Consider the following 13965-nt stretch of genomic DNA (forward strand, 5'->3'; position numbering starts at 1 on the left):
TAGACCCCTCCCCAGTCCCCAGTCCAGCTCCTTCCTTCCTCCACACACTGCTATGGTTCATCCTTCTCCCTGACTAACACACACACAAGCCACTATGCACAGCTCTTCCCACCTATGGGCTATAGGGGAGAGGATTGTGTCCCAGCAATAAAATGTGACATTGTCAATAGAAGGTGGACTGACATCTACATTTCTTAGACAATGTTGTATTTAGTGCTGGGACACAAATAAACACAACTGCCAGGATGTTGTTCGCCTCCCCAAATGTAAAGCTGTGTTACTTACTACATTTTCCATAAACAAAGAAGAATTCATTGGAGGAGTTTATAAAAACTGCAATAGAATCTGCCAACCAATCAGCTTCTAGCTTTCATTTTCAAAGCGTAACGTCTTGTTCAGACAGCCCTTGCAGTTTCTCTGATAAGCAATCTGCAAGGGGGTCACTTTTCAGAGGCAACTGGGAAGCAATATGTTGCTTGAACACCTTTTTTTAAGCCCTGGTTCACACTGACAGCGGGAATGAACTTGTGCAAGTTTAGCTGAACTCGCACTATTTCATTCCCGCATGTCAGTTCCGACTTTGGGGGGCGATTTCAGAGACATCAGTGCGGGTTTAATAGATCTGTATTTTTCTCAAACGTGACAAAGACGCGTTGACTTTAAGAGCCCTTTCACACAAAAAACGCTGGTAAAGCGCCACTAAAACTAGCAGCGCTTTACCAGCATTTTTCAGGCGCTAGCGGGGTGCTTTTAACCCCCGCTAGCGGCCGAATAAAGGGGTTAAAAGAGCCCACAAATCGCCGCTGCCGAGGCGCTTTGGCGGAGCTGCCCATGGACTTCAATGGGAAGGGGTTTAGGAGCTTCTAAAGCGCCTTAACGATGCTACTTGCAGGTCTTTTTTCTTTTTTTTATGTCCTCCCAGTGTGACAGCACTTGAGCTTTCACACTGGGACGGCAGATGAGGCTTTACAGGCAATATTTTTAGCACTAACACGCCTGAAAAACTCCTCCAGTGTGAAAGGGGTCTTATGCCGCGTACACACAACCGTTTTTCGGGTTGTAAAAAATTACGTTTTTAATGGTCTAGAAAAAAATTATTTTTTTTCAACCCGGTCCTTAAAACGACATTGCCTACACACGATCGTGAAAAAAAAATTTCTAGCAAAGCACCGTGACGTACAACGCGTACGACGGCACTATAAAGGGGAAGTTCCATTCGGATGGCGCCAACCTTGGGGCTGCTTTTGCTGATTTCGTGTTCGTAAAAGACGATTCACGCTTTTCTGTCTGTTACAGTGTGATGAATGTGCTCACTCTATTACGAACGCTAGTTTTACCAGAACGAGCGCTCTTGTCTCATAACTTGCTTCTGAGTATGCGTGTTTTTTTCACGTCGTTAAAGCCCACACACACGATCATTTTTTACGATGTTAAAAACGACAACGTTAAAAACGTCGTGAAAAATTAGAGCATGTTCTAAATTTTTAATGCCCATTTTTTACATCGTGAAAAATGCTCTGGAGCCCACACAATCGTGACATTAAAAAAAAATTAATTTTTTACAACCCGAAAAACGTCGTGTGTACGCGGCATTAGACATTTGTCCCACAGTTTAGGACATCTTCAGAAAGGGGGAATTTTGTTTAAAGGGGTTGTAAAGGTAAAAAAAAAAATCCTAGATAACTTCATTTACCTCAGTGCAGTCCTCCTTCACTTACCTCATCCTTCTATTTTGCTTTTAAATGTCCTTATTTCTTCTGAAATAATCCTCACTTCCTGTTCTTCTGTCTGTAACTCCACACAGTAATGCAAGGCTTTCTCCCTGGTGTGGAGTGTTGTGCTCGCCCCCTCCCTTGGACTACAGGAGAGTCAGGACGCTCTCTACGTTGCAGATAGAGAAATGAGCTGTGTGTTAGTGGGCGTCCTGACTCTCCTGTAGTCCAAGGGAGGGGGCGAGCACAACACTCCACACCAGGGAGAAAGCCTTGCATTACTGTGTGGAGTTACAGACAGAAGAACAGGAAGTGAGGATTTCTCAGAAGAAATAAGGACATTCAAAAGCAAAATCGAAGGATGAGGTAAGTGAAGGAGGACTGCACTAAGGTAAAGGAAGTTATTTAGGATTTTTTTTTACCTTTACAACCCCTTTAAAGACTGGAAGGTAAAAACAACCCCTTTCCCAGCTATTTCTATTCTGTTTATGAGACCCTTGTAGAGTATCAGTAACTGGAAAAGTATAGAACTTCCTGCAACCCTTTACACATCTTATCATGGATAGATAATGTTTGGGTTCTTCATGAATTCAATGGCAAGAACTGTTTTTATTAGTTCATTATCAGAAGGTAAAAGATCTGTTTGCATTTTCCTTTTGATGTTTTCTCTGCTGACAAATTACTCCCCTGCTGTCTCATTGGAAAGCACTGTGATAACGTTATCATCATGAACCAGGGAAGATGCCATGGATAGGACTAACTGACTGGCAGGGTGTGTGTGTTTGTCAAGAGAGGGGTAGGGGGGGGGGGGGTGGGGAGGTTGAGAAATCATGCAATAAAACTCTGAATGACTGAAAGGTAGATGACAACTCTTCCCTCACTGAATCATTTCGCCCTTTAAAAGAATGGGGGTGCAATTCCCTCAAAACGCATTGGCTCTACTTGTTACTTATATCTTCAATAAACTATGTAAATCATCAAGGGAGACCTTTTTTCATGTGGGCTTGATCCTGACACACACATAGAGACACACAGCATGGCTGGACCCTGCCCTCGCTCTTTCCTCACAGGCTGCCTCCATGCCCAGTGAGGAGAGGGGGGTGGAAGAGATCCTGTTCACAGAAGGGTTTCTACTAGGGTTGCTATTTTTTATCAGCGAGTACTTATACTTTTGGTCAAGTACACTCCGATACCGAGTATCGATACTTTTGGTCAAGTGCAATTTGTGTCAGTACAAAAAAATTGCAGCAAATCGCACTGCAAAGAATCGCAAGCGGTGTGTGTAGAAAGGGATTAAAGTTCCCTCTAGTCAGTTTAAACAATGTTAAAGCTCATAGGACATATCTGGTAGAAAATCAGCGCCACTAGAGGTGCTCACAGGGCTGGAGAAGTTTCGGGACCCCGTGGGTATAGGGTCATCTTGGGGGCAGACTGCTTCTACATCTCCTCCAACCGTGTGAGCACCTTCAGTGACCCTGATTTGCTACCAGATATGTACTAAACTGCCCACTAGATGGCGCGTTAATCTTTTTTTACACACATACACACACAAGAGCAGTGGGGGAAATTGCATGCGATTTGGGCAGGAATCGCACCACATTTCTGTTCAAATCACATGCAAATCTTTGCAGTGCGATTTGCGCCTATTCATTTTGTGTTTGCAGAAAGTGGAAAAATTGGTCAAGGGGACTTTAAATGTAGTGACACAAATCGCACCACAAAGTATTGGTTTCGGTATCATTTGAGCAAGTACCGACACTCGCTCAAATGTCTGGTGTCGGTGTATCCCTCGTTTTTACCTTAATGCAGATAATGCATTAAGGTAAAAAAAAAAAAAAAAAACTTTTACCTTTACCACAGTTTTTTGCAGAATATGGATTTAGCCTTTAAATGTACATATGCTTCAGCACATTGCTAAACACATTTTATACAAGGTTTTTCATAGAGGACTTACGGTAGCTTTTAAAAATTCCATAGAATGTTATACAGGAGCTGAAAGGGTGGTCCTTAATATATCTTATCTGCCTAACAACCAAAAAGGGAAGTACAGGGAGTCCCTGACTTACGAACGCCCGAGTTACAAACTTCTCCTACTTACGAACCGGGTGCTACAGGGACCCCCTGCCATTTTCCGTGGACTGTCTGCTGTTCTGCGCATGTGCGGCCAGGTGGAGCCTCGGGAAATGTCAGAAATGTCCGTAATTGGCCACGCATGCGCAGAACGGAATTCAACGGAACATTGGAAATGTCCGTAAATGCCAGTCTGCTCATGCGCGACCGACTTACGAACATTTCTAATCTACAAACAGGAAGAAAGTCCCTAACGGGTTCGTAACCCGGGGACCCCTGTAGCTGGGCCTTGTCACTAAAAATTAGAAGTAGCAGTGTCTTGTCTCTTACTAGACAAAATTAATCGGTTATCATAATACTCCCTAAAATACTCCTCCATTTTCATCTTGTACCTATAGGTAAGCCTATAATAATAGGTACGTGCGCCGTTTAGGAGATATTTACTCTGTACCGTGCTGATGATGTCATTGGCGGATGAGCTGTGAAGAAACGGCCCTCCGTCCCACGGCCCCGGAAGGAAGAGGGCTGAAGATGGATGCGCCCTCCATCGGGGACAGCGCGGGCTTCATTTGCAGGTAAGTGCCACATAATGGGCTAGTATGATTGTGCTTTTACTTTTTAGGAAACAAAAGAGGAAGTAAAGCCCATCAGGGTTTTACTTCCCCTTTAAATGTAATTCTACAGGAGGCATTGAGGAGTCAGGTGCAATCTGTGAGTTACTGTACCTCTAGCTTTGCCTTTTAGGCCTTTTTCACATCGGGTGTTCCATCAGTCTGTTTTTGACCTGTGATTAAATAGATCAAAAACTGGCTACAACCTTTCCCTGCGGGTGCCTGGATGTGAATGGATGTGCTCCTGAATCTATTTACAATAAGGCTAGGTTCACACTATTGCAAATTGGATGCATTTTTACCACATTCAATTTGCATGCCAGGACTCAGGAGATTGTGGCTCTCTATGGATGGAGCAAGTTCACACATCTCCAGAGCAGCTTTGGTGCAAATTGCACAGAATCCTTTTCAGGTCCGAATTCAGCCAAAATTCGGGCTGAAATTGGACGTGAAACAGTGAATTGGGACGCACCGAGCCCCTGCTGGGAGATGCTCCGTGCTGCGGTGTGAAACCAGCCTCAGGTCCATTCAAGTTTGTTGGATAGAATGCAGTAATTTTGCATCCAGGTAAACATTTGCAGACCATTTACATCCAGCCAGCCACAGGGGTTACAGTGGTCCTGGTTTCCTTGTTTGTAAACTGGAGAAAAAAATGGAATGGGCATTGAATGGCATCTGTCTCCATTCCAGAGGCGTTGCAAGGGGGGTGCGGGGGGTGTGGTCCGCACCCGGGTGACACCCGCTAGAGAGGTGGCACCACCCCGACTATCCCGAGGGTGAGGAAAGCCCTGTTTTTTTTTTTTTTTTTTTACAGCTGACCCCTGTCACCCCGCTGTAACAACACCTCCAGTGCCGCACCTGGTGTGCATGCTTCTCCTTCTTCCTCCTCCCTACTGAGCCAGTGAGCCTGTCACATCTCACACTGCAGACATGAGGCGCGCGGCTGCATGCTGTGACGCTGTCCTCGTCTCCTCTCCAGACTCCCAGAACAGGTGTGAGTACACTACAGGCGGGAGGGAAAGTAACTAGTGAAGGGTGACACTCAGCTTATAAGGGGGTGAGGTGTGTGATAGGTGGGGGGGTTGCCATGGTACCGGCAGGCCACCTGAGAGCTGGTGTGGGAGGACTCTCAGACAGTGTCTGGCGCCCTGTGCTAGTCTGATAACGAAGGGGGGAGGGCCAATGAGAGCTGCAGAGCTGGAAGTGTGTAAAATCCAGAAAGTGAACAGGCAGCAGCTTCAGCTGCCCACAGTTAAAATGGCTGCAGCCAGACTCAGTGGAGGGAGATTTCTGCAGCATATTTGGCAAGTACAGAATCACAGTATATATAAAATAATATGCAAAGTTGTTGGGGGGAAGCTTCTGAATACAAATTATGTGAGCAGACTGCAGTTCCTCTTTAAAATGATTGTTGCGATCAACTTGTAAAACAACCCAGTCAGTTTAAAATAGAAATGCAATGCAAAACATTTTTGGATAGATATAAAAAAACATTATAAATACTTTTTTCCCTTTTTTTTAATAAGTAATCGCATTCCCTCTGTTCTTAGCCGTATGAGAGCTGGGGGGAGGAGGAGAAGCAGCAGCACACTGAGCTTCCCAGGCATGTCAGGACAAGTCTGATCATTGGAGAAGAGCATACCGAATTCCCAGCATAGCTAGAGAACTGACCACAGTTTGCTCTCCTGCTGAGTGTGGTCAGTTACTAAAGCAGGGTTCCACCCGCGATTTTTTTTTTTAAAGTCAGCAGCTTTAAAAAAAAAAAATTTTTAGGGTGGACCTTCACTTTGAAGCGAAGCTCCGCCGTTAAAAAAATATTAAAAGCCAGCAGCTACAAATACTGCAGCTGCTGACTTTTAATATATGGACACTTACCTGTCCAGGGAGCCTGCGATGTCTGCAGCAGAAGACGAGCGATCGCTTGTCTATCTGCTACCCCCACCGCCATCCTTGGTGAGGGAACCATAATAAAGGGAAGCGTTTCGGCTTCATTGCCCGATTCCCTACGGCGCATGCGCACGTCGCGCTGCGCCGTCCTCACTGGTCCCTGTTGTGTTCTGGGAGCTGAGTGTTTCCCAGAACAAAACGGGCGGGTGCGGGAAGTGACGAATTACTCACAGGAGGACTCCCGGAAGTGGGTGCAAATACAGGTATCTCCTCCCCCCTGAAAGGTGTCAAATGTGACACTGGAGGGGGGGAGGGTTCCATTGAGCGGAAGTTCCATTTTAGACTCGATTCACACCTATGCATGTTGCTTTTGAGCATTTTTGCACTGCTTTTTGCGGTGCTTGCTGCGTTTTTTGACGTGTTTACCACGATTTGCGTTTTTTTTTTTTTTTACATTTCCTTTAACAACCAGCTATAAACAGGTTAAACCAGTGTTTCTCAACTCCAGTCCTCAAGGCACACCAACAGGTCATGTTTTCAGGCTTTCCATTATTTTGCACAGGTGATTTTATCAGTTTCACTGCCTTAGTAATTACCACAGCAGTTTCATCTGAGGGAAATCCTGAAAACATGACCTGTTGGTGCGCCCTGAGGACTGGAGTTGAGAAAAATTGAGTGTGAATGGAGCCTTAGAGTGGAGTTCCGCTTTAAGTGTGAATGGAGCCTTACCCAATATTTGGGATTTTCTTGCACTTTTAGTTGAAATGGTAAACGTGACATAGTGTGAATCTCCCTAATGGGGACACAGGCCGCAATCAAAACCTGAAAGGGGTTCTAATCCTCACTACAAAAAAAACAAATGAGCTATAATTGAATTAAATGAAAGTAGGCAGTCCTATATATGTCTATATCAATAAGTAAATGTACACAATGGGAAACCAGCAGGCAGTGAAGAGATTTCCAGCATAGGGCTCTATGGTTATTTACTTCTCCCACCGAATGCTCTATTCAGCTTTGTGGCGTCTCCAAGCAAATACCTCACAGCGCAAGGCAGAATGTGCGCATGTGCAAAAAACTCCGTTCGGTGGTGGTGATGGGAGGGACCGGAAGTGTGTGAATGTGTGTCCTCTGCGGCAAGGACGGAAGTGCACTTCAGGTCACCTGGAAGTTATTGCCTGGACACTATGGCGGCCAGTAACGTGGAGAGGGGAGCCGGCAGCTCGGGTGGAGGTAGCCGGGGATGGATTCGTGGAATGTGTCACTTTATCACCGATAAAAATGACTTTCGCCGGTATGAATGTGCGCGGTTGTGAACAGGTGTGTCAGGACAGACCCTGCATGTGGCGCTAGGAATAATATCACCATGTCTTCTCTTGGCAGGAATCTCCTTGTGAACCTCGGCCTGTTTGCTGCTGGAGTGTGGGTGGCTAGAAACATGGCCGACATTGACCTGATGGCTCCACAGCCGGGCGTGTAGAGGACCAGCAATGGCAGGTAAGAGTGTGCGCCATGACTGGGCTGGGAGCCGACACTTCTAGGGGATAAACATTGTTACTTTGGCTGTGTGGCTGACCTCCATCTCACCCCAGACCTTTTTGTCCTGTAAGTCCTGCAGCCTGACAGTGCTCGGGATGAAGGATACCAATGGTCTCAATGAGCCTATTCACACCTGAGAGTTTTGCCTATGACATGAAGCTAGAAAAAGTTGAAGAGAAAAATTATATATATATATATATATATATATATATACACATACACATACACATACACATATACACACACACACACACACACACACTGTAGCCACTGACTTTTACTATAAGGACACTCACCTGTCCAGGGATCCAGTGATGTCATCACCCGAGCCAGTTCTTCAGTCAGCTCTGGGTGCAGGCGCCAAAATCTCTTCAAAGGAAAGCAGGAAGTGAAGCCTTGCGCATGTTTGAGCCGAGCTGCGCTTTGCCAATTGCCCCGTAGTCTGCTGGGACATGTGATGTGTCGCAGAAGACAGGGAATAAGAGGGGCGATTTGAGCTGGAAGCTGTAGTGGGTATCTGTCAAAGCCGGTCAAAAAGTGCCAAATGTGGCACTGTGCTTCCCCATTTTGGGTGGAGTTCCGCTTTAATGAGCTTGCAGATCATATTGGCCTCCTAGACTTTACAGCAGGGGTCTTAAACTGACGGCCCTCCAGATGTTCTGAAACTACAAGTTCAATAATGCCTCTGCCTGTGGGAGTCATGCTTGTAACTGTCGCCTTGCAATGCCTCATGGGACTTGTAGTTTCACAACGGCTGAAGGCCGCCAGTTTGAGACCCCTGTTTTACGGACTTGGTTCACCTTTACCAAAAAAAATGCCTTTGCAAGTGGGGTGCTTGTAGGAAAAAAAAAAAAAAAAACTGTGCAGCTCTGACTAAAGTGTGTGTGTGTGTGGTTTTTTTTTTTCAGTAATTTTCTAGCATAAAAGGATTTGTACATGTAGGAGAGAAATGCCAGCATTGGCCTGGGCTGGAAGTGGTTAGATATGTTGAACGGGTGATGGGCTTTCTGGTGGCTTTAAATTCATCCAATTAGGCCTGCTGAAGGTTAAGCCCTGTACACATGGGTTGCATGCCAACTGACTCAATAAAGACATTTGGGCCATGTGTATGCCAGCTGGTCCGACAGAAGCTGGCCGCTTGGATTGAATGTAGCTAATAGTGTGTACTGCCATAGTGCTGGGAGCGTGGGTGGTTTCAAGGCAGGGCAACAGAGATATTCTCTAGGCACAACTAGGATATTGTGTGGATATATATATATATATATATATATATATATATATATTCGATCGGGTATATGAATGATGCCTCTTGATTTTCTTGACTAGTACAAGGGTTTAAAAACACTTTAATGGAAGCACCTGAAAGACACCTTTTTTACGCGACTTTCTCAGGTGCACCCATTTCAAAGCCTATGGGGGCAAAAATACACGATTGGGCTCCTGTACTATAAGTTGCTTATGCTAAATCGCCCATCTACACTCACACTCAAGTGTGAATGAGGGATAATTTTCAGAGCTCCTAAGGCTGGACTCGCACCTATGCAGTTTTATTGCATTTTGCAGATTTGCTCTACAGTCCATTTACTATGGTTTCCTATGGAACACGTTCTGCAGTGCAAATCTGCAAAATTTACAAAAAAGCCTAAGTGTGAATCCAGCCTTAGGCCAGGTTCACATGTTTGTCTTTGTGCAGATCCATTTGATCAGTGGTTAGAACGGGGGTCATGGCTGTAGTTTCATTCTCCCCACCGACTGCCCCTGTGGGGTGAGACATTCTCCCTACTGAGCACCACTCTGGGGTGTGGCGTTTTTCCCACGACTGCCACTGTGCGGTGGGGCGGGGCATGGTCACTTTGTTTTAAATGGGCAGGTGACAGTTTCCCTTTAATTTTTAAATATGGTAAATGCAGCAAGTAAATATTTGGACTAGTGCTGCACTAGCAATTTAATCTCTCTGTTAAGAGATAGAACTTTTAGCATTATCCTCATTTTCCACACATGGAAATCAATGTGTTGCTAAATGAGATAAGCAACAGGTTGTTATATCTCAGTGGCCATAAAGGTTAATTGCGTGGCTTTAACCTTTTTACACTGAGCCTAATGCCCCAAGGTGCCACAATACATTCAACATACCACATCATGCTTTCAATAAACTGGCTACATTTGTTTATAATACATTTGGCATTGTGCAAGATGAATGCGTCACTCTGCACCACAATATATTCAGCTGTCCTCGTAAGGGACAATGCCATTAACACTAATATACTTGTCATACCGCACTATTCACCTCAGTACATATATACCCACCACATCTCTTGCTTGCTTGCTTTACAGGTCCCAGTAATTTCCTGTTTTATTCACACAGATATAGTGGGATGAAATAATTATTTGATCCCCTGCAGATTTTGTAAGTTTACCCACTTACAAAGAAATAAAGGGTCTGTAATGTTTATAATATGTGTATTTTAAATAATAGAGACAGAATATAAACCAAAAATCCAGAAAAAACTGAAGATACAAATGTTCTAAATTGAGTTGCAGTTCAGTGAGTAACATAAATATTTGATCCCCAAGCAAAACATGCTTGCCCTTGTTGGCAAGTACAGTTGGTTACCAGGTTTGCACACATCTCAGGAGGGGTTTTGGTCTACTCTTTACAGGTCTTCTCTAAATCCTTAAGGTTTCTTGGCAACTCGAAGTTTCAGCTCCCTCCATGTGCCTTCTATAGGATTAAGGTCTGGAGACTGGCTAGGCCACTCCATGACCTTAATGTGCTTCTTCTTGAGCCACTTCTTTTGCCTCTAATGCCCTGTACACACGATCGGTTCGTCTGATGAAAACGGTCCGATGGACCGTTTTCATCAGACGAACCGATTGTGTGTGGGCCCCATCGTTTTTTTTCCCCATCGGTGAAAAAAAAAATAGAACTCGTTTTAAAATTTTCTGATGGTGAAAAAAACGATCTTCTGTGGGGAAATTCATCGGTCAAAACTCCACGCATGCTCAGAATTGCTCGGAAGCATTGAAATTAATTTTTCTCTGCACATCGTTGTGTTTTACGTCACGCGTTGGACACGATCGGATTTTTAACTGATGGTGTGTAGGCAAGACTGAATGTCAACTTTATCGGATATCTATTGGGGGGGGAAAAAAAAAATCCATCAGTCCGTTTTCATCGGATGAACCGGTCGTGTGACCAGGGCATTACAGTAGGTTTTGAGTCATTGTCATGCTGGAAGACCCATCTTCAGTGTTCTGGCTGAGGGAAGAAGGTTCTCATACAAAATTTTTAGAATACATGACCCTGACCATTGGCCTCTCAATGCGGCAAAGTCTGCCTGTACCTTTAGCAGAGAAACGGCCCCAAACCATGATGTTTCCACCTCTGTGCTTGACTGCAGGGATGGTGTTCTTAAATCATAGTCAGCATTTTCCTTTCTCCAAACATGTCGAGTGAATGCCAAAGAGCTCAGTTTTGGTCTAGTCTGACCACAGCACTTTCTCCCAATCCTCTGAATCATTTAGATCAGAGGTTCTCAACTCCTGTGCTCAGGACCCACTAACAGGCCAGATTTTAAGTATTATTATGGGGAGATGCAATACTGCAATCACTGAGCAGAAAATGATATCACCTGTGATGTATTTCAGTTATCTGGCAAACCTGGCCTGTTTGTGGGTCCTGAGGACAGGAGTTGAGAACCACTGATTTTAGATGTTCCTTGGAAAATTTCAGACAGGTCTGTACATGTGCCTTCTTGAGGAAGGGGACCTTGAGGGCACTTTTCAGGATTTCAATCCACGACGGTGTATTGTGTTACCAGTGGTTTGTTTGACTGTGGTCCCAACTGCCTTGAGCTCATGTACAAGCTCCTCCTGAGTAGTTCTGGGCTGTTCCCTTGCCACATGAGGCGAAATCATGCAGCCCGGGGGCAATTGACGTTTATTTTGTATTTCTTTCATTTGGGAATAATCACTCCAACAGTTGTCTTCACAAAGCTTCTTGCTGATGATCTTGTAGCCCATTCCAGCCTTGTGCAGGCCTACAATCTTGTGCCTGACGTCCTTTGACAGCTCTTTGGTCTTGCCAATGGAAGTGAGGTTTGAATGCAAGAAAGATTCTGTGGACAGGTATCTTTTATACACATAACAAGTTGTTGTTGGGAGCTCTTAAATTGACAGGATTAATCTGTGTACCACGTACTGTAGACAGTCTGAATTATTGTTGGTTGGTAGGGGATCAAAAACGTATTTTACTCACTGAACTGAATAAATAGTACTACAGCGTTACTATGATAACAAAGGGAAAAACAACAACAACAACAACAAAAATAACCAAATGATGGTTGATATTCTGTCTTATTTAAAATACACCTATGATAAAAATTACAGACCCTTTTATTTCTTTGTAAGTGGGTAAATTGACAATCTGCTGGGTATCAAATTATTTCCCCCAATGCATCAAACTCCTACTTCCTCCATTTCCCACCCAGGCCTGTGCTCTGTAGCTCCATTTGGTAGTTGGTAGGCAGTTGGTCAGTTTATTACCCCCCTCCCATGCCACACTTAAGAGAATTATCTCTAATACAATTACATTCTCATACTAGAACTACCATAGCTTCTACAATATGAAGTTGTGTCATTGTATATTCTTTGGAGATGGCTTGAGATGGATCTCATGGCTTACAATGATCTCTAATTTCTCTTTCCTTGTTAAAGTGATTTTAAAGTCTTGTGTTTGTTTGTTATTTTTATGAGAAAAAAAAATGTCATACTTGCATGCTCTGTTGCAGTGTATTTGCACAGAGCAGGCCAGATCCTCCTCCTTCTGTGTGCCTGCCGAGTGCCCCCACAGCAAGCAGCTTGCTATGGAGGCGCCCAAGCTGAGTCACAGCTCCATGTGTGCCCCCTCTCTCTCTCCTGATTGGTTGACTGACTGGCAGCAGCGAGAGCCAATAGCACTGCTGCTGTGTCTCAGCTAATCGTGCGAGTCTCAAATGACTTGTGTACATCGCTGTACAGAGATGGGGCTCTGGTAAGTATGCATTAAGCTAAAAACCTTCTGACTTTACAACCCTTTTAAACTTGATTCTTGCACACAGCAATCTTTTATACTTGTGGTATGCGATGAGCAAATTGGAGGGCTTTTTGGAGTTATAGAAAGGAAAAGTATACCACATTTAAAATTTACACCCACACCAGGATTATATTGTGTAGAAAATAGAGCATTTCAAGAGATCAATGGCCATTTTAATGAACTATATTCATGTTTTCATGTTTTTTTTCCCTTTCTTCTTCAGGTGTTGCATCCCAATTGCAATTTCATGATACCCCAATTTGCAGTTCCATGGCTACTTTTGTGTATGGGCTGGCAATGGTGAGATGGACTGGTTGTTGTGGTACTGACAGAAGTGGAACATCGGTGAAGACCTTGGCATATTGTATTTCATTCCCCCCCCCCTTTTTTTTTTACTCTAAGGTGGATTTGCATACCCTTAACTGAATAAATGACTTTTTTTTTTTTTAAATGTTAATGTTACAATCTCTAAAGTGTAAAATCACAAACTAAATTGTATATAATATATTCCACATAATAACACATCTATGCCTGTTTGGAATATGTTTTTATTGCAACTATAATCAGGTGCACAAAAGTGAGAATTTGAAGAAAATAAATTTACAGACCAAAACGATACTGAAAATCACTGTTTAGTCACTGCAAAAAGTACTCTTTATTTGTAATGTGTTGACTATAATATGATTTATGTCAGTGTTGATTTTCTCAATGGATATCTTCTTATAAAAGACCAACCTTCAAAATGCCAGAAAACGATGTATAAAATGGAAGCCCTGTGCATATACTGATCTTATGATGCCACTCAGTGTCCTCAACAAAAAGGGCCAAGTGGCCTTAAAACGGAGTACAGCCTAAAAAAAAAAAAAAATTAAAATCCAGCAGCTACATATACTGCAGCTGCTGACTTTTAATAAATGGACACTTCCCTGTCCAGGGTGCCTGCGCAATGTCAGCAGCTGAAGCCTAGCGATTGATCAGCTATCGGCTGCCCTCGCCCCCATCCTTGGTGAGGGAATCGCGAAGTGATGCCTTGCGGCTTCACTTCCTGGTTTCCTACTGTGCATGCGTGAGTCGT

At 44.0% G+C, this 13965-nt stretch overlaps 1 protein-coding gene across 1 annotated transcript; it reads left to right on the forward strand.

Annotated features, from left to right (window-relative positions):
• Positions 1–7389: 7389 nt before the first annotated feature.
• Positions 7390–13233, forward strand: TOMM6 (translocase of outer mitochondrial membrane 6). The gene is made up of 3 exons (XM_040337692.1): positions 7390–7571; positions 7661–7774; positions 13114–13233. Exons 1-2 carry the CDS (start codon positions 7465–7467, stop codon positions 7755–7757), a joined length of 204 nt encoding a protein of 67 aa, XP_040193626.1. The 5' UTR covers positions 7390–7464; the 3' UTR covers positions 7758–7774; positions 13114–13233.
• Positions 13234–13965: the final 732 nt, after the last annotated feature.

Source organism: Rana temporaria, chromosome 2 (genome assembly GCF_905171775.1).
Source record: "Rana temporaria chromosome 2, aRanTem1.1, whole genome shotgun sequence".
Taxonomy (NCBI): Eukaryota; Metazoa; Chordata; class Amphibia; order Anura; family Ranidae; genus Rana; species Rana temporaria.